Consider the following 21,283-nt stretch of genomic DNA (forward strand, 5'->3'; position numbering starts at 1 on the left):
CATACAGTAATGTTTGCAGACGTAAGTTTATATTCATGTCGTTCCCTTTGTTTTTTGTCTAAGATATTAGGCACGCTGATTTATCATTGTTAGCCTTCCAAATATATATTCATATTCTATTGCAAACTTCGATGCATATTTGTCTGTTATACAATTTTTTTTTTCAATTGGATAGAAACTGGCTGGGAACACATCTTTTACAATGGCTGTTGAAAACTAGTTTTGATTGTCTTTATAATGACTCTTGAGGGTTCTAAAAGGCATTCTTCAATGTTTCATGGGCATTTGAAAAATGAAATGAAATCATACATTAAGGTTTCCATCGAATGAAATCAAGTCATACATTAACATTGTAAATTTTGGTTTTAATCAAGTCATACATTAACATTGTAAATTTTGGTTTTAAACACATCAACACATTAATTTTGGTTTTAAATACAATACAATTTATTTCAGAAAATTGACTATTTTCTAATTAATCTTGATTTATGTTAATTGCTTTCTTTGACTTCATTAACAAAAAAAATTGATTCCTGAAACAATAATTCTATTTATTATAATTCTATTATAATTCTATTTATGTCACTCTAGAAATTCTAATAATCAAATTTAAAAATAAATATAAAAGGCAACCGGGAGTTACAGGAATAAAATGATATAAAATAAGAGAAAATGGGTGATGCACTGACAGTGTAAAATAGTTTTATACTGTCAACCAATCACAATTATGTATCCAATTAAAATCCTTTTTATTTTAAAAAACTTTTAATAACATAGCAGATTTGTGGTTTTCTATTGGATGACAGTGTAAAACTATTTTACACTGTCAGGGTATATCCATTAAACCCATAAAATAATTTAGGAATAGAGAGATTTCACATATTGATCCTCTAAATCTAAATTATATCTCTAAAAATGTAAAAGTTTTTTTTTGACCAAAACTGGTTTTTTTTTTTTACCAAAATTGATAAAGATAAATGCAAATGTATTGGTTTTTAAAATGTAGGAATACTGGATTGACGAAAAAGTATAATGTTTTATTTGTTTTATTGTCTTAGATTATCATGTCCAAGGTTGTTAAAATCTCGATTTAAAACCTAAACTCTATAGATTTCACGTTTTTAGGTCTCTATTTCGTGTTAAATCGTAGGTAAAAATCTTTTTAGGTAAAATCGTATCCTGGAACGATTTTAAGTGATTTAAATCATTCTGAAATCGGTGAAATTGTGTAAAATCGTTGGATTTTACTCTTTGACCTGATTTTACTTTTTTTTGTCAAAATTTATAAATCACATTTTATATTTTGCCCCATAAAATTGTTTCTATGAATTTTTAATTTTATTCATATTCATATCTTGGTTATAATATATTAAAGAATCTTTAACATTTGAAGATGGATTTAATCAAGTTAAATATGAATGCTCTAATGAAGACGATGTTGTAGAAGGATTGAACTTTTGATTAAGTTGAAGGTGAACATGAAAAAATTTGTTTTGTTGAACTTGATAAACTTATGAAACTATTGTTTTTTTATAATTTTTTGGATGTTACTTTTGATGATTTGGTGGACAATTTATGTAGTTTGATACAAGATTGTGAATATTATACTTTATTATGATAATATAGTATACTTTTGCTTTATAATTAAGTTAAAATTTTAAATAATTATTGCATTTAGAATATTCTATAAGTATATATATGTGGTATATATACATTTAATATAATTTTAATATGAGGTAAACTCTACGATTTTACGTTTCGATTTTACCTAGGCAAAACGAGTCAAGGTAAAAACTCGATTCTGACAACCTTGATCATGTCTATGATTTGCTACTTATTTTTTTTGAACTATTAAATGTCTTGGATTATAAAGTTATTTATATAAAAATATATTTTTTATTTTAAGAATTATAACTTACATATTACAATGATTATTATAAGACATTTTGATTATATAACTTAAATATTAAAAAAATCACAAATATTATTACAACACAATACAATAAAATAAAGTACAATATAAAGTATTATGACTCTACATCAAATAACACTATTTTATTATATTTTATTTATGATGTGACCTATTTTAACACGCCTTGCCGCTACTGATAGGAAGCAATTCTTATCAAGGTTCTAAACTAGGGTTTAAACTAGGAAAGGGGAAGAACAATAAAAGGGACTTAAAATAAAAGATAAAGTTAAACTTGATTTCATTCATTGATTTGTAATGTGTCAATGACACTACATCTATAATGTAACTAATGGGCCAATAACTAAAAATGCCCAATTACTAAAATACCAACTAATATAAAACCTTAAATTAATAATTCTAATTAAACTAAAAATATTAAAATATAACTAAATACTCTCTATCATTGCCGCGGGGTTCACTTGAACCTTGTCCTCAAGGTTCTAAAATAACTCCCGGATCCCATTGCTTAAACGGATGATGTCTCCCAAATCTAATATACTCAGTTTCCACACCTTCAGTGCCCACACATTGCTTCACCATTTTCAGAACAAATGCAACAGTCATTAACTTATCCTGAAGATTCATTGCTAATATTCTCGTTTCACTTATAAAACTTACAGCACAAAGAGAGCCATCCTTGTAAGCTCCAGAACAAGTCACAACCTGACCTTGCCTTTGCCTTTCAAGGTCTACCACACAAAAGTCAACAATGGGCCCCAAATTAACATACCTTTTCAAGACTTCCACATAACAACCTTTTGCATCAGGCTGTAGATTTAGTTTTATGAGCTGTGAATCTCCGTAATTTGAACCCATATAGACAAATGCATTATCAAGGTATGAAATTGTAGATGCAATGGAAGTCTCCCTAAGGGGCTCTATTTTGAGAGCAATAACCTTTTCTTTCTCATGGGTTATAACAAGTAGACTGAGCGACCCTGTATGGTCACCAAGTAAATAGTTTCTTCTCCAATAATAAGCACACCACAAAGAGGCGAGGGAACCAGTATTAATAAGTCATCCCCATTATCAAGATTGTTGTGCGACCATAGACACTCAACAAAGTCTTTATCCTTCAGAGCAACCTCGTATGTTTGAACATGACGGGCGTCTTTGTTATCTCCGTAGAGAACCACAATAGTAGGCTTTGGACAACCATACATCAATTTGATGTCCAAAACTTGGGGCTCCTCAAGCCTGATATTAAAAGCTTCCTTGAGCCGTCCTTTATCATCAAAAGGAATAACTTTAAACAAACCGTCATACAAGTGGAGTCCAACCAACCTACAATCAGGATCTATAATGCCAATCTGACCATTATCCGTAGGTCGTCCTATACGATCAGAAACATCCCCCATTGATCGTGTAACAAGCTCAGAAATCTCGGTATCCCATTGAAGAACACAAACATACTTCACAACATTAAAAACTGTTGCAGCATACTCTTCTAAACCATGAGCAACAAATATATCAAAATCAGAAAACATTGAACCATCATAATCAATTCCCAAACCACCAAGTGACTTGTCAAACATATGAGCCAACACATTCAGCTGCCCCTATTTGAACCCAACAATGCACACCTGCATACTAGCATGTCCAATGTCAACAAAGGCCATATTCAGTTGATCATTTTCAGGCATATCTGTTTTATAAATCCTATACGCCAATGTAGTAGCAGTAGTCTCCATGTTCACAAGTTCAACCTTATCAGACAACGCCATGACAATCATGTTTGGTAAGCACGGCATGAATGTTATATCAAATTCTCCACACTGGACGGGACCATCCGAAACTACCAATCCTGCACTTGTAATGACAAAACGCACTGGAATTTTATGTTGATCAACATCATGAACAACCTGATCATAGGCTCTCTGTAACAAGGAAGATTGTATGATGCAAAATGGCTTCAATCTACCACTTGACAAACCAGAAACTAACGTGACTGCATAATGCTCGGCAACTCCCATATTGAAAATCCTATCTGGAAAATTTTCCCGAAACAGTTCAAGTGAAAGTTCTGATGTGATTCCTGCACGAACAACCACGATATCTTTATCTTTTTCGACTTCTGCAACCAAACACAGCTTAACTTCCTCATCAGGATTTGGAATCCCACCAAACAATTGTGAAGCTGGGGAAGATCCCAAACTGACTTTGTAGAAAAGGGGCATACCATTCAACGCTTGCAAAAACAACTCACCCATGAAATCATCCTGCAAGTCCTTCAAACAGATCTCAAGATGAAGCTCACCGGCAGCAGCAACAATGTGTTCTCCGGACTCCTCAATGGTACAGACAACCATAGGATCAGACTTAGCAAGATGTTTGAGGCCTTCCACAAGCTTAAGAAGATCTGAAGCAACCTTACACTGAACAGGAACACGCACAAAAGGGGAGACAGAAAACTTCATAGCATGAATAGGATGTGCATCAATCACAGACCACTCCCCTTCAGAATTCTCTTGCACATTCTTCGACTTCGTTAATTTATCAATTGATTCAGCTTTAACCGATTCATGCGTCTCATGTACCACAATAGTACTCTCGACATCATTAAGTGATAAAAACCCGTTCGAAGTTTCGAGAAGAAACGCTACTTTCTCTGTGAGATAATTAAAAGAAAAAACACTATCATCATCAGTAGTGCGATTGAAAATACCATTGCTACCCAAACCGCGGTTGGAGAAGGAAGGGTTCCAATCGGATAAGAATCCACCTTCAACGAAAATGGATTCTCTATCGATAGAATCTCTGTTTCGGAATTTAGGGTTTCCACGGATGTTTCCGCTGTTGTTGGATCTTCCACCGCCCATGTTCTTGCTTCCATTGAACAATCGTGGTTGTGGTTTGTGATTGAATCGCTGTTTATTGTCTTTCACTGGCGGTTTTGGAGTGTGTTTGGTTGATTTCTTGAAACGTGGGTGAGAGACTTGGAAATGTTTTGTAAAATCTCTTCTAATACGTGTACGATAGGTAGTTTCTGGACAGTGAATGATGTGGTGCTGCTGAAGATGTGAATGATGATGTGGTGAATATCCGTGATTCAAATACAATTTTGGGGATGATGAACCATGAGTGTAATAAGGTGTAAAAAGTTCCCACGGGAAAGATGGAAATGAAGATGTGGTAGGAGATGTAAAAGAGGGATTTGTGGGATCGGTAGGAGGAATACTCCATGGATGATATGAAGGTGTGTGATAATGATAATCCATAGGAGGATTTGAGTATATGATGAAAGCACCAATTGATAGGAAGCAATTCCTATCAAGGTTCTAAACTAGTGTTTAAACTAGGAAAGGGGAAGAACAATAAAAGGGGCTTAGGCTCTGTTTGGTAAGACATGTTTTCGAGCTTATAGCTTATGTCTTATGTCTTATAAGCTCATATGATAATTTAGACTTGTTTGGTAACGGTCTTTTTATCACGAGCTTATAGCTTATTTTACTAACTTATAGCTTATTTTCTAGACGCTATTTTAAATAGAGTTTTAGTTTATGTCTTATAGCTTATTGTTTTTTCTTCCTTTTTTATCCTTATTATTTTAATTAATATCCATTTTTAACCCTTCTAATTTATTTTAATTTAAAATAAAATAATTATACATTAAATATCTTTTATGTTATTTTACATTTATAAGTTAATTGAACTGTTAATTTTACCAAACACTTCAATTAGCTTATAAGTTATCAGTCTCAACCATCCGCTATAAGCTATCAGCCATCAGTCATAAGCTATAAGCTATCAGCTAACTTATCAGTCAACCACTATTTTTACCAAACAGACCCTTAAAATAAAAGATAAAATTAAATTTGATTTCATTCATTGATTTGTAATGTGTCAATAACACTACATATATAATGTAACTAATGAGCCAATAACTAAAAATGCCCAATTACTAAAATACCAACTAATATAAAACCTTAAATTAATAATTCTAATTAAACTAAAAATATTAAAATATAACTAAATACTCTCTATCAATTACTTTTCATCAGTTGATCAGCTCACCTTTGAACTGCTACATGTTTCATCGTCCTCAGGATTAAAAGCAAAAACAAAATTGAATGCAAATGTTACACAATCTTTGAATTAATATGAATTGATATTATAAAAACTTAAAATTTTATGATAGTAATATTATAATAAATATGATTTTCATTTGAAGATATTTTTAAATAAAAAATATAATATTCTAAAAAAATAATAATAATTTGTTAGTTTAAAAAATCACAAATTTTTAAACAATTGAGTAAATTCATGAATGTTTCTTTGGTTAAACATATTTTAAAATAAAAAATACAATATTTTAAAAAAAAAATTTATTAGTTTAAAAAATCATAAATTTTCAACAATTGAATAAATTTGTTGGATAAATATTGAATAATAACAATAACTCTACCCTTTATTGTCATCGATTATCTTAAATGCAAATTATAACTCAATCAATATATATATATATATATATATATATATATATATATATATATATATATATATATATATATATATATATATATATATATATATATATATATATATATATATAAATGAGAGATGAAAGGAAGAAATATCAACCATTGAATTCATCAAGAGGGAGAATGTTAACACATTAATAAGGCTATTAATTTCTCTCTCTTGATAAATCCAATGGTTGATATATCTTCCTCTCATCTCTCATTTAAAAATTGCTCTCACTTGATATGCTCCCTATATATATATATATATATATATATATATATATATATATATATATATATATATATATATATATATATATATATATATATATATATATATATATATATATATATTTGACATATTTTGATTGAGTTATAATTTGCATTTAAGATAATCGATGACAATAAATGGTAGAATTATAATTTTAATTGGAAGATGAATGTTTATATTATATAGTAAAAGATTAAGGTTTCAAAATTTTAAATATGCACTCATTAATATTAGAAGTTGAATTATATATAATTATTGATATTAAATAACGAGTAATGGTAGTTTAAATGTACAATAAAATATTATTTTTAAATTTTTTAGACACCGAGTAAAATTTAAATGGATAAATAATCATTGATAATAAACATGTAAAGATCTAAAGAATATAATTTACAATAATATGTAAATAAATATTTACGTTGTTTTTTGAATCAAATATGGAATATATATTAATTCAAAAACAGAAGAAAATACACGGCAATTGCTCACGATCCAGCCAACAAGAACAAACAAACAGGACAAAGAAAAATCAAGCCATATAGGATGCTATATGGAATATTTACGTTGTTTACAACCATAAATGTACAATAAAAAAATTTAGTCTAAATTATTTGTTTATTTTTTATCGATTAACTATTTATGTTTTCTAACAAATCTAAAGAATATGTAAATAAATATTTATCGATTAACTATTTATATCATATGCTATTTTTTTCTTTGGTTCAAAATAAAATTTTTCTTTTCTTTTATTTTATTTTAAAATTATTTTATTTTTTATTTTTTTCTTTTAATTCCATCAATATTCATTTACAACGACATTATTCTCGGTTTGTTCAACATTCATCCACTAACGTGTATATCATTTTTTAGAACATAAAAATTGTAAGTTTTGATTTCATCATTGGTATTTTTAAAATTTTCTGATAAATTGATAGAAGTAGATCAAGGTAGTTGTTTTGGAAAGACAAATATTTAGACTTCAGAGTTCAGAGGCTTATAACCAAATTTAAATAATTAATATAGTGATTAGGGAAAGTATTCTCAATAATAAATGAAATATCTATATATCTTATTCATTTTACAATTAATTTAAATGATTGGTTAACTATTGACATTTTAATAATTGATAATGTATTATAAGTAATTAATAAGATTTTTTTTATTACAAAGAGTGCTAGAGGCCCAGATACGAACTAAATAGACACGAAGCTAGAGAAGGAAACACCACAAGAATCCTCGTCTAACAAACTAAATAGACAATTTGACGCTGACCTGTAGAAAACAATATCAGTGCCACTAACACTAGTACACTACTCACACCTACAAGGATATCAACACACTTGTTCGTTTCTTTATAAGCGTGTAACACTCGAACATCTTCCAGATTCGCCATAAGCTTCTTAATTTGGAAAATAATCGACAACTTACCTCTCTTCATGGAACACTCGTTATTTATGGCCTGTGCCACCATTAAAGAGTCCACGTTCACTTTAACCCTTCGATAGCCAAGGGAAATGGTGAGCTTAAGACCCTCAAACAAACCCCACATTTCAGGCATAAACACCGTACAAAGGCATAAGTATTTCGAGTAACCTCCCAACCACCTACCATTCTCATCCAGAAGGACTCCACCACAACCACCTATACACTTGGACTTGCACGCCCCATCTGAATTTAGCTTCACCCAATTGTTTTGAGGAGGGAGCCAAGTAAAGGTTTTGTTGATCCTAGTCTTGTCCAAACTAACCGGCATAGTCTTCATAGCCTCTAATTACTCCTTAAGTTTATTAAGAAGGAACGCTCCCGAATCAAAAGGACGAAGAGCTTCTTCTCCATGACCATCCTTATTCCTCCAAATCCAAATGTAATAACATACCGTTATCCAAATCAGATTCCAATTAACAGACACAATGCCAGTATTGAGAATATTCCTAGTTAGCCACTTAACCAAGTCCTTTTCCCTAAATAAGTTGCTGCTAATACCAGTACCAGCAATACAGTTTCAGACTTGCATAGCTTTCGGGCAGTCACGCAACACATGTAAGGTTGATTCGTTGATATGACCACACAACTTACAAGCCGCAAATCCTAAGACTCTCTTTCTTTTATTTTCATTTGTCATCAACTTATCATGTCTCAGCAGCCACATGAACAATCAAATACACTCCAACACTTTCAACTCCCAAATCATCTTCCAGTATTCATTCTCCTCAATCTTGTAGTGATTTATCAATGCATTATAAATATTTTTGACAGCAAAGGTGCCATCACCCGTTCCGGCTAGGATAAACCTATCAGTACCATTTTCTGGATCAAGAAGCATAATGGCCCTGAAGCAAAGGTGTCATCAACCGTTCCGTCGTTACTTTGTCCACAACTGAAGCAGAGTTTGTAGCAACTGCCTCTTGTGTTTGTCAAGGGATATGGATGAGGAGAGTATTGGAAAAGCTTGGTCATTCTCAAGGCAAGTGTACCACTGTGTTATGTGACAACAGTTCTACCATTAAGCTATCCAAGAACCCAATCATGCATGGACGTAGCAAACACATTGATGTAAGGTTTCATTTCTTGCGAGATTTGACTAGAGATGGAATTGTTGAGCTGAAACACTGTGTTACACAAGAACAAGTTGCAGATATTATGATAAAACCACTGAAGCTGAATGCGTTCTTGAAGTTGCGCGAGTTATGTGTGGTGCCATGAGTAAACTGAAAGCATTACTGCAATCAGTTTAAGGGAGGAATTTGTTAGGGTTATTAGAGTTACAGTAGAAATTGTCGAAATGCAGTCAGTTAATAATTCCTTGTATTTAGGACATAGTGGTAGTAGAGTCTGACTATTTCTTAGTTATTTACCACCTTATTAGTCAGTAAATCGTGGGTAGTTTGTTTCCTATTTTTTTCTCATTGTAGGGCTTATATAAGCCAACTGTTTTGCTTCAAATTGATAACAATTCATTTTGTATATTTTCTGTGAATTGATTTGTGCCTAAGTTTATAACAGAAAGAGATTAAAGTTAAAAGAAAAGATGAGAAACAAGATTTGTCTATGAGAAATTGATATTAACAATCGAAAGTAAAAATTTATTAATAGAGGTTAAAGATTGTGCGCTGTCAGTGTAAATTAGCTTTATACTATTGTCTAATAGAATTATAACATTCTGCCATGTCATATCAATATTTTTAAATTAAAAGTGTGTGACTTTGTTAGATACATGTTCCTGATTGGTTGACAGTGTAAAAATATTTTATACTATGAATGCATACTTTTTTTCTCTTATTAAGATTGACAACTTAAAATAATTGGAAAAAAAAATATTGTTAAGCAAAGGAATTATATGATGAAAATCAAAAAATAAATTTGGCGTGAAGAAAAATGATAGTAAAAATCTCTCAAAATATAAAAATCAAAGAAACAAATTTGACATGAAGAAGAATGATGGTAAAAATCTCTCAAAATCTGAATTTTTTCACTAGTACCCAATATGGAAATATCCAACAAAAAGTACTACAATGTAAATTAATAAAAATAGAAATCTTATTTATAACTAATTAAATATGAAAGTAGTAAAATTTATTTTAAGGTAAAAATTAATTTACATATTTGATTACACATGTCTTTTGTTATTAGTGACGCATCATTAGGAGTAATTTACCACTAGAGCAATTCTTGCATGGACACGGACCTAAATCCATATATTTAGGAACAACCAATAAGAAGAGAGAGAATTTAAATTTATTTAAAATTTAATGTCGTTTTTAATTGCCAACATGGAGGGTGGTTGTGATAATGGAGGAGAGAGATAATTTTAATTTTATTATTTAATTAATAAAAAAATGTGATTGGTTGTGTGTAAATCCAGGTGGTATAGCTGTGACCATGTAAGTATTTTCCTTTACCACTATTTTAGACAAAATTGTCAATATAAATTCTTTGACACCCAAATTTTGTTATTAGTGACACATCATTAGGAGTAAATTACCATTATTCTAGACAAAATTGTCGATACATTTTCATTAAATTTATGATAAATTCCTTGACACCGAAGAGTTTAAGTTGGATACCAATATCTTTGTATTTTAATTTTAATTTATTTTAAAATAAAATAAAATTAAAAAGTGATGTGTATTAAATTTCACAATTCTATTGGAGGAGGGTACTGATACCCAACTAAACTCGGATACCTAAATTTATTTTATTAGGGTTTTATTTTACGGAGAAGTTGGGAAAAACCAAACCGCCAATCATTACTTTTTCTCTCACACACAAAAGCCGTCAATAGCACTCATTTGAAAGAGGTGATTTTCTTACTATTCTAACGCGTCTGTCATACAAATCTCAGTAATTTTTTTCTCTCTTTCCAGATTCACACTTTGAAAGGTAAAAGGTATTTCTTTCTGACTTGCTTCTTGAACTTTTCATATTATGTCCTCTTACTCTATGTTGTCAATAGCGCTATAGTGGAATAACAAGTACACATAGCCATATACAGCACTATAAGCAAACTTGAAGTATAGTAAAAACAAAGGTGAGTTATAGGCTAATGAATCATAACATCTCTACGTCATGTTAACTAAAGTTTTACATATTTTTCAGACCGAAACTTGTTCCACCAATGGCCATGTTTAGAGGACTCGCTTCCGGAGTTTTCCGCTCACTCACTATCAACCACCGCAACTTCAGCTGCAGGTATTTTCATTATTAGTTATAACTTCCTACTCTTTTTTGGTGGCCATGGATATCTGATTCATCGATTTTAACGTAAATAATTGCTTCATTGATTTTGATGATTTTTATTGACCTATGTTTCAAATTGTTTTTCTTTTTCTTTGTTTTTTCCCATAAATATTTAGTTTAGTTTAATAGAAACTTGTTCACCAAGTATTAAGTTGTGTGTACTGTATCTATCTATCTATCTACAGGACCTCAATGGAAGAGTTGAAGAGTCTGAGACTGGTAACTGCCATCAAGACTCCATACGAACGCAATGGCAAAATCGATCTTGATACCTATGATAACATGGTGAACATGCAAATTGAAAAAGGTGTCCAAGGTATCCTTGTTGGTGGAACAGCCGGTGAAGATGGTGTAATGACCTTATCTGGCCTATACAGCCTTATATCACACATAAGGAGATCATTCGGCAACAAAATCAAGATTATCGGCTATGTTGGATGGAAACTGACATCAGACAACCAGATTAGTTTCTGTAATGACATGGATGCCGCGATGTATATAAACCCTTACCCTCATAATGATAATGTCTCATCAGACGACCGTTTGATTGTTCACTACGATCGTCTGCTTTCAATGGGCCCGGGGATAATATACAGAAATCAACACAACACATCAACTATGTCTTACTATGAAAATCCCCCTAATAAACCTGATAAATGGCGTGTCTCTATATATCGTGGGCTAATGGGGCCGGTTTATATGACAGACAAATATGACGAAAAAGAATACCAATACAGCGGATTACCTATGAGGGTAGTTGAAGAATTGTCTGAAAATCCTAACTTTGTTGGCATCAAGGAAAACAAAAGAGGGAATATCCTAACTTATGCAAGTAAGGGAATTCATGCTTGGACTGGAAAAGATGAAGAAAGCCACAAAACTATATGGGAATATGGTGCCACTGGAGTTTACTCTATTGCTGGAAATTTAGTTCCTGGTCTGATGAAGGAACTCCTGTTTGAAGGTATGAATCCTTCATTAAATTTGAAGTTGAAACCATTATTTGATTGGCTTTTTGATATGTCTGGTTGGAGTGTTATGAACATTAGTACTTTGTTTCACAATCCTTTGAACACTGCTCTGGCTCAACTTGGAGTTATTAAACCAGTTTTTAGGAGACCACATGTTCCTGTTTCTGTTGAAAAAAGAAGAGAGTTTGTGGATTTAGTGGAACAAATTGGCAGAGATAATTTTGTTGGCGAAAAAGATGTTAGAGTTCTTGATCAACGTGACTTTATTACATATTATGAAGAAATCTACTAGCCGAGTCTTGGTGGAAATAGGAAGCAATTTGAACAATCCTTTGCTTAATCTTTTATTTTTGTTTATCAACCTTGCAAGTTGTTTCATAATGAATTACTAGATTACTAGGTAAATTACACTTGCGTGACATGAGTTTTATTAGATTACACATTTAAATTTTACTTATTCTTATTCTTTTATTTAGTACATCACTTATTCTTATTCTATTTTATTATAATAATATAAGGATAATAAGGACTTTATTCGAATACAGTTTTAATACATTATATTTAATTTCTAATTTATTTATTATATTAGTTATTTTTGAAGGTGCGTGAATCACAAGAGAGGTTTTGAATTGAGTTTTAAGGTTTAATATCAAATAAAACAAAGAACACAAAAACAAAAATAAATAACATAATTATTTTTATCTTGGTTCATTATTAACAAAGTTAATCCAGTCTATCCGTCAAGGTGATTTTGCCTTCTCAATAAGGATTTAATCCATTATAACCGAGCTAACTATAGAAACGACAACAAAGACCAATTGTCAATGTTGCAAACCACAAAGACAACACGTCAATGTCTTCTTCAGAAATCTTAACTAAATTCCTAGTCTCTCAAGGAACTATCAAATCACAAGTTAAATACAAAGGTTTGTGTTTACAAAGTTGCTTCATGAAAGCAGATTACACAAATTTTAATACAATCAAATAACATAAAAGTGTTAAGCAAGCATATGAACAAAAGCTCATTTGTAGCAAGTTAAAGAACAAAAGTTCACTTGCTTACACAACTATACAAAGAGAATTCTGTGGCATTTTAGCATAAGTTTTGTAGAGTTGAAGAGCTATTTATTCAATCTTCCTATTGTAGCCCAAAAAGAAGTCTGTTGGAGGGTAGAATTGGAATATTCAATTCCATATGTTTTGTTCGCAATGGTCAGTGAAGGAGTGGTCGACAACATAGTACCGCAGTATAGTCCTTGCGCCACCAAAATAGGGTAGTTGGAACATATCTACCTCGTACTATTTCCTCACGTACACCGATTTTGATCTTATATTATAATCTCCAGAGGCTTCTGATAGTAGTTGTTGAAGCATGTTTAAAAAGACCAAAACTTGAATCCCCAAAACCTAACTCTTTAGAGTCTTCAAAACTTGTTCATCCAGAACCTTCTTCAGAGTCTTTAGCACTTGGTCTTTGAATCTTCAAAACCTAAATCTTCAGAGTCTTTAGATCTTGTTCATCCAGAACCTTGTCTTCAGAGTCTTCATACTTGGTCTTTGAATCTTCAGAACCTAAGTCTTTAGAGTCTTCAAAACTTGTTCATCCATAACCTAGTCTTCAGAGTCTTTGACACTTGGTCTTTGAATCTTCATAACCTAAATCTTCATAGTCTTTAGATCTTGTTCATCCAAAACTTTATCTTTAGAGTATTCAGCACTTGGTCTTTGAATCTTCAGAACCTAAGTCTTCAGAACGTGTTCATCCAAAACCATGTCTTTACAGTCTTCAGCACTTGGTCTTTGCATCTTCAGAACCTAAGTCTTCATAGTCTTCAAAACCCGTTCATCCAGAACCTTGTCTTCAGAATCTTCAGCACTTGTCTTTGAATCTTCAGAACCTAAGTCATCAGAGTCTTCAGAACTTGTTTATATAGAACCTTGTTTTCAGAGTCTTTAACACTTGGTCTTCAAAAATTTTGTCTTCAGAACTCGGACAACAAAATCTCAGAGCTAAAGAAGTTTCCATGAGCTCTTCCACGAGAGTCAAGAACAGAAGTTCTATCACTAAAGTTCATCAGTACCGTTGTTATATAAGCATTCTAGTACTTGACTAGGTCTTTGTAAACACAATTGATTTCTTTCAGAGTCGGAGTGTATTGAGTTTAGAACCTGATGACATCACACGACTTTTCTTCAGATTCATAATCTATTAGCAAAAGCTACACACTAGACAGATACCGTGAGACTACTAAATTGTTCTCTAAGATATCATGTGATGTTATCATCAAAATCTAAGGTTAGATGCAGAACAAAATCTTGTTCTTAGAATTTTTATATTTATATCCTTAGAAGTTATGTATCAATTATATTTTGATTAAAAAGTAATGATATATCGTTACAACAAAAAACACTGTTATATATATATATATATATATATATATATATATATATATATATATATATATATATATATATATAATATTATTTAATAGTAAATGAAGTTATAAAAATTATTAAAAATATTAGTTGAAAGTTACAAAAATTAAAAAGACATTTCAAAAGGGGTATTGGAAAATATGAGGAGTTCACAAAATGATAAATGTATTTTATGAATATATTGATTTAGCTATTTTATTTAAGAAAATATTCAAATGATTTTCTTATATAATATTTTATTAGGAAAATAAGCAAGTTCCATTGAAAAATTAATTTGTGAAAAAACAATTTAATACAACTTCCTCTATTTAAATATTTATTTATAGTTGTTACTTAAATAATCTACTTCCTCTATTTTTGTACGACTATGTATTTAGTTTTTGGGTTAAATATATTTTTAGTCCCTCTAAAATTATTCTTTAAACAATCTTCCTCGTAAACTTTGTTGTCCATAAAATAGGTCCCTTCCGTTAGTTACCACTAACGGAGGCTTACGTGGAACATGTTTAATTAATCAACATGGATATATTTTTTAAATTATTCGCCAACATGGATGTTATTATGGTAAGGTTAGGTAAATAATTAACCAACGTGAATCCAAAATTCTTAAACCACTCCACATATTTCTTACGAAAGCCCTAAAACGTCTTTTTCTTCAAGCACTGTGGTCCCTTCCTTCCCAGTTGCTTGCGTTCTTGTGGTCCCAGATCAAAATCTTGTCGGTGCCATTGTCCCCTTAATCCATTCAGTTGCACGAGTTCTTGTGGTCCCAGTTGTTCGCAACTTGTGGTCCTAGGTATTTTAATTTAGATTATTGATTAATGTTAGGGTTAGATTAAGAATCATTTTATCCGTTTTATTGTGGTTTATGGTATGCTTTTCTCTGAATTGTATATGTATATAGGTAGTATTTCCTGCTACATGTCGTATTTGACCTAATTTGATAAATTTTAATCCTAGGTGAATGAACTGTAAAAGAAATGGGTAAATTTAAGGTTGTGTTCTACACAAAGGGCTATTTTATAAAAGATCCTAACTTAAGATATGAGGGTGGGGATGTTTATGCATATAGTGGTCAAGATCTAGATTATTAGCCTTATTTTGAAGCTTGTGATTTAGTCAAATGGCTTGACCTTGAGTTTGATTTTAGGGATGTTAGATGTGGTGGAAACATGATGATAGTTCTTTGGAAGAAGATTTAAAACTATTTAGGGATGATGAAGATGTTTTTGAGTTATCTATTTATGCTTTTAGAAATAATTGTGATGTTGAGATTTATACTGAGTCAAAATCAGTTACAAGAGATGCCACCTTTATGGATAAGGTTAGAGAGAAAGGAAAGGGGAAAACATGTGATGATGGACAAAGTGTCAATGAGGAACCAACAATCAATGAGGAATCAACAATCAATGAGGAAATAACTGTCAACGAGGAACCAACAATCAATGAGTAACCAACAAAAGCTCTAGGTTTGGATAAGTACCTGTGAATGGGACACTGATACTTTGGCGGCATTGCTAAGTGATTAAGATATTTTGGACATTCAACCTTTAATCATTGACACATATCCTATCAAGCCAATTTCATCAAAGTCAAATGGTGTCAGGATTTTCTTTGGTAAAAATTAAAAGTATGTAAAAAAATCTTTCGAACCACCAGGAATTTCTTCACAAACGCCAAGTTGTAGTGATCATGTGAGTGTATATACATTTTCCGTACATAGTCCTTGTTCATTGATTTTTCTGATGCCTATTCATTCTTATGACAGATTAAGAGATTTATATTTAAAAAATAGTGAAGAATAATGCTGATGTAAGAGGTGCAAACAAAAAGAGTGATAAGTTGAGGACCCTAAAAACAAGGAACATATATGATCTAGGTAAAAAGCCTGATGATCCATTGGTGATAAATGAAGAGGAACCCACAGAAGGAGTCAATGGTAGTGGTAGAGTATCAAAAAGATGGGTACAATTTAGCAATGAGGTAAATCAATGAAGAGTATTTGAAGATCCATTTGAACAAGTTTATGTTTTGTTTCAGTATTGTCTCCATGTTGTGAAGATATTTATACTGATATTTATGTTTGTGTTTTGAAGACCAGTTATTGGCTTTTATGTAATGACCACCATGTCGTGGAGACATATGTACTGTAATATAATGACCATCATGTTGTGGGACATATGTACTGTAATGTAGTGACCACCATATTATGGAAACTATGTTGTGGAAACATATGTACTGATATTTTAATGGTGAAGATATTTGTGTTTTAACATTTTTGTCTAATTATCAGTTTGGCAAAATATGTCAAAATAATACCAAATTATAAATCATACTAATGCCAACATATAGGCCACCATATATCCAAAATACAGACTATAACATGTCAAAATAACATAAACAATTGATATGAACAAAATTACATAACTGAACGACATTTTATAAATAATTAAACATCATTACATAAACTATTGAAGGAAATTTCATAACCAATTCAACAACATTACATAACTAAACAATAAATTTCAATATATCATTCAATAACAAGTACATGTTGAGCATAAACAAAAATACAAGACATATCGTTTTTAATTTCCATAAAATTCCTCTGACTTGACCTTCATCTGCAATTTCTTGTTCTTCTTCATTGAAGATTCATACAATTCCTTCAACAGTTAAACTACTTGTATCTCTGTCTTGCTCTCATCTTTGCTTCAATATTCATCTACATTTTCACAAGCATCCTTTCCTAATGCTATATCTGCACCCCATATGAATAAATTGTTTCTCAGTTTGCCAAATGGACACCTCCAGAAAAGTCTCCCTTTATTATGTTTGTTCTTGCACTTTAGACTTTTTCCTGATCAAAACTTCTGAACATGCTAGATCCTTAAATTTATCCCATGGCTGATAAGTGCTTGATTTATGGTAAAATATCACATTATGACATAGCATTTATCTTACTTAAATTACAAGTTTCTTACATAAAAACCCCAATTATTTAATAAAATTGATTTGTACAAGTTTACTTTAGATTTGGATTGCTTTTGTGCAGGATATGGTCGCTAAAGTAAAAACTAGCAATCAAACACTTTGCTAAGAGAGCCGCGGCGAACTCCAACGAAGTCAAGGCAAAATGAAGCAGAATCCAGAAAACAGACACTTCGCTAAGCGAAGGTGCAAGCGAAAGCCCAATTCACTAAGCGGGCCATATTTCGCTTAGTGAACCAAGTCAGAAGCAAAATCACCGAGTTTCTCCAGCAGCGAGCAACATCAAAGAAAGTTCGCTTAGCAAAACAGGGCTTCGCTTAGCAAACTTTGGTGGTTTCTGCAAGATATTTGAAAGATTTAAGGTTGAAGAAAGGAAGTTTGCTTAGCGAGATCAACTTCTCTTAGAGAACTTTGGCGGCTTCTTGAAGGCGATTTAGATGGCAAACTTAGAAGAGAAGAAACATAGACTTCGCTTAGCAAAGTAAAGTTCGCTTAGCGAAGTCAGGCAACCATAACTGCTATAAAAAGAGCAGAACTCAGCTCAGTTGAGGAATCAAATTTTTTTCATTGTAATATCATAATATACTATATTATATCAATAGGAATAGCAGGGGTTGTAAGGAGAAGGAGCTGGATACGCATCAAGAGTCGGGAAATCGTCGTTGATGTTCGTTCAACTCAATTCTTCCATTATGCTTCAAGCTACCATGAGTAGCTAAATACGTCCCTTGTTGGGATTGGTTGTAGTTCACCAAAATAGTATGTATTTTCATTAATCATGGCGTCATACGCAATTTATTTATGAATTAGTATTGATGTTATCTTCGTTTTATTATTTACTTTCATGGATTGAATTGATATTGACAAATATGATTCTAATCTCGATCTAAGATAACATCTATTAAACTCTAAATGCTTGACATAGATTTAGGTTTAATATTCACCAAAAGTATCGAATATTAATGCTACCACATTATTTAATAGGAAGAGAAATCGTCGATTAAACCATAAATTAGAAATCTCATCAAAGTTTTAACATAAACTTTGTTTGTGAGTGATACGTAATGATATTGAAACATGCTCTAGTTGTGTATAACTGATTCGTGACATTCATATTGAATCGATGGATGAACACCAATTCCCAACAAGCCTATTCCTCTGAAACTTATCTTTAATATTATCCTCAGTTTTTTTCGTAACCTTTAAACCAAACAATCTTAAAACTTATGCTTATAATTATAGAAAATTTTGAATGGTTTTGATATCGCCCAAATCCCTGTGGATATGATAAAAAAAATTACTTACATTTGACTCTACTCAACATTAATGGCTCAATGGAGTTGACAAAGTTCGAATTCGTTTACTAAATATCTGACAAGCTAGGAACATCGAAAGCAACTAAAGCTCTGTCCATTTTATGATAACTTCTTCATTGGGAGCTATGTCACTAAGAATCTCATCTTTGATCCTGTCATTCTCTCCGAAAGCCTTCATGCCCCAATTCTCATAACTATTAGTTGACGAAGAGAAGCCTGTTTGAGGTTTATAGCCATGGGGTTTTTTGTTTGGTAAGGAGATTTTCAAAGAACCTTGAGAATCCTCGGCCAGCTTAATGCGAAAATATTCCCCATCAATATTCACATAGAATATTTCATTCAACACCATAGAACATCTAGTTCTTATCATAACTCTTACCACATACATACATTCTTGTTTGAGCGTGCAATCGTCTGAACAAATATACACTCCCACCGTAGAGGCAATAAGTTCAAAAAACTCAATGGTCCATGCGTGACAGGGTATGCCATAGCATCTTGTCCACACCACTCTTTCCGAAACCACATCATGAATATTCCATTCCCAAATTTTAGAGAACCATTGACTCCACCAATTTCTACCTTCACGAATGAGGTCTTTTATTTCTCCAGGGTCCTTTTCCTCTAGAAGACAAAGGTTAACTCCTATCGGAGTCACCTTACTGTGAAAAATAACCTTCCATGTGAAAAATATTTTGGACATTATAATACATCCCAATGAATAACATCTTCCCTACAAATGGCTTCTTAAATCTCTCCTTGACCTCACTTTGGGATTGAAAGTTTAAGCAGACCGAAGCTCTAGAGGAAGAGAGCTGAGATGATTCTACATGAGCAAACTTCTTATTCCCTACCATATATGTAAAGGCTATGCAGTTGTTCACCTCCTGGTCTACTTGGAACTTTCTGCTTCCATTTCAAAAGGATTTTGGCTGATTCACATCCTTACCTTCTCGATGATGGAAACTGTCATCAAACTTATTCTTCTTGTCTTTCTGAAATCTTGGTAAGTTTGCATAGATTTTTCTACCCTTGATGAAAATGTTGCCCAGTTTGACTACTAGTATCCTCACATATACAACATTTGAAAATCTTGCAAATCCAAACCTTCTACCAGACTTATTTCTCCTAGGAGGGATGATCACCTCCTTCAAATCGCCATACTTACAAAAAAAAAATGTCAAAGTTGTCCTTTTCTATGCAATTGTCCGAAATCTGAGAGAAGTAAAACGAAATAAAATCTTTAAATCCTTTTTGTTATCCAATGTTGAATGAATATCCCATTTTGTTGATCTTGTTGGTTTGTATTCAGATCTCCTCCTAACCTTCTCCCAATCACCCATGAAACTATGGAAAAAAAATCAATAACAATAAAAATACAAAAAGAAACAACAGAAAGATAGAAAATTTGACAACTCACACCACCAGAGTCCATTAAAGAAGTCCCTAATTCAAAGATTAGGAGTTTAAACCTCCATAATACAAAACGTGAAAAAAATATTAAAACTAAAAGCTTACACCTTTGAATTGTCATATATGTTAACTTTCAAAACCTTAACATATATTACTAGTTGATTAGACAGTGACACTAAAGCTTTCTTTGGAGCTTGAAGGAGAGGTGAGTGAAAGACTTTCGAAAACCGAATTTTAAAAAAATATAGGAATATAGGAAAATATTTGATATTTTTTAAAAAAATGATTTTGTTTAGAATGATAAAAGAATCATTATCATTACTATATTTTTAATTTTCGAAATACTATAACAACCTAAAAAATATTTGGAAGATTTATGTATGCCATCCAAAATCCTCCAAAATATTCATTCGATACAATTTTTTAGTTTCCCATTTTATGGGGTTTTTAGTATGAACAAAATCAAACCCTCCAAAACATTCCTACCCAAAATCCTTTTATTATTTTCACTCCATTCTTATTTTTCAAAGCCCTCTTCTCTTTTCCTCTCTAAAACTCCAAACAAATCTAAAAGACTAAAACAACTTTTATTTTCCTCCAGCTAAATGGAATCAAATTATACTGCTCTAGAACTATAAAAACTGAACCATACCACATCTAGTTCATATAAGTCACAAAATTTCTAGCCAATGACGTTAATATTGTTTTGTCTC

General features: G+C 31.7%; 1 protein-coding gene across 1 annotated transcript; it reads left to right on the top strand.

Moving 5' to 3' along the window:
- Positions 1 to 11,635: 11,635 nt before the first annotated feature.
- On the top strand, positions 11,636 to 12,706 carry LOC131598078 (4-hydroxy-tetrahydrodipicolinate synthase, chloroplastic-like). Its single transcript, XM_058870714.1, has 2 exons — positions 11,636 to 12,063; positions 12,181 to 12,706. Exons 1-2 carry the CDS (start codon positions 11,636 to 11,638, stop codon positions 12,704 to 12,706), a joined length of 954 nt encoding a protein of 317 aa, XP_058726697.1.
- The last annotated feature ends 8,577 nt before the right edge of the window (positions 12,707 to 21,283 follow it).

This window comes from Vicia villosa, linkage group LG4 (assembly GCF_029867415.1).
Source record: "Vicia villosa cultivar HV-30 ecotype Madison, WI linkage group LG4, Vvil1.0, whole genome shotgun sequence".
In the NCBI taxonomy this organism is placed as follows: Eukaryota; Viridiplantae; Streptophyta; class Magnoliopsida; order Fabales; family Fabaceae; genus Vicia; species Vicia villosa.

Bases quoted from the DNA above. Each gene is read 5' to 3' on its own strand.
- LOC131598078 (XM_058870714.1), top strand. From the start codon at position 11,636: ATGGAAGAGTTGAAGAGTCTGAGACTGGTAACTGCCATCAAGACTCCA. The intron at 12,064-12,180 runs GTCTTACTATGA...ATACCAATACAG, and splicing joins CAACACAACACATCAACTAT to CGGATTACCTATGAGGGTAG.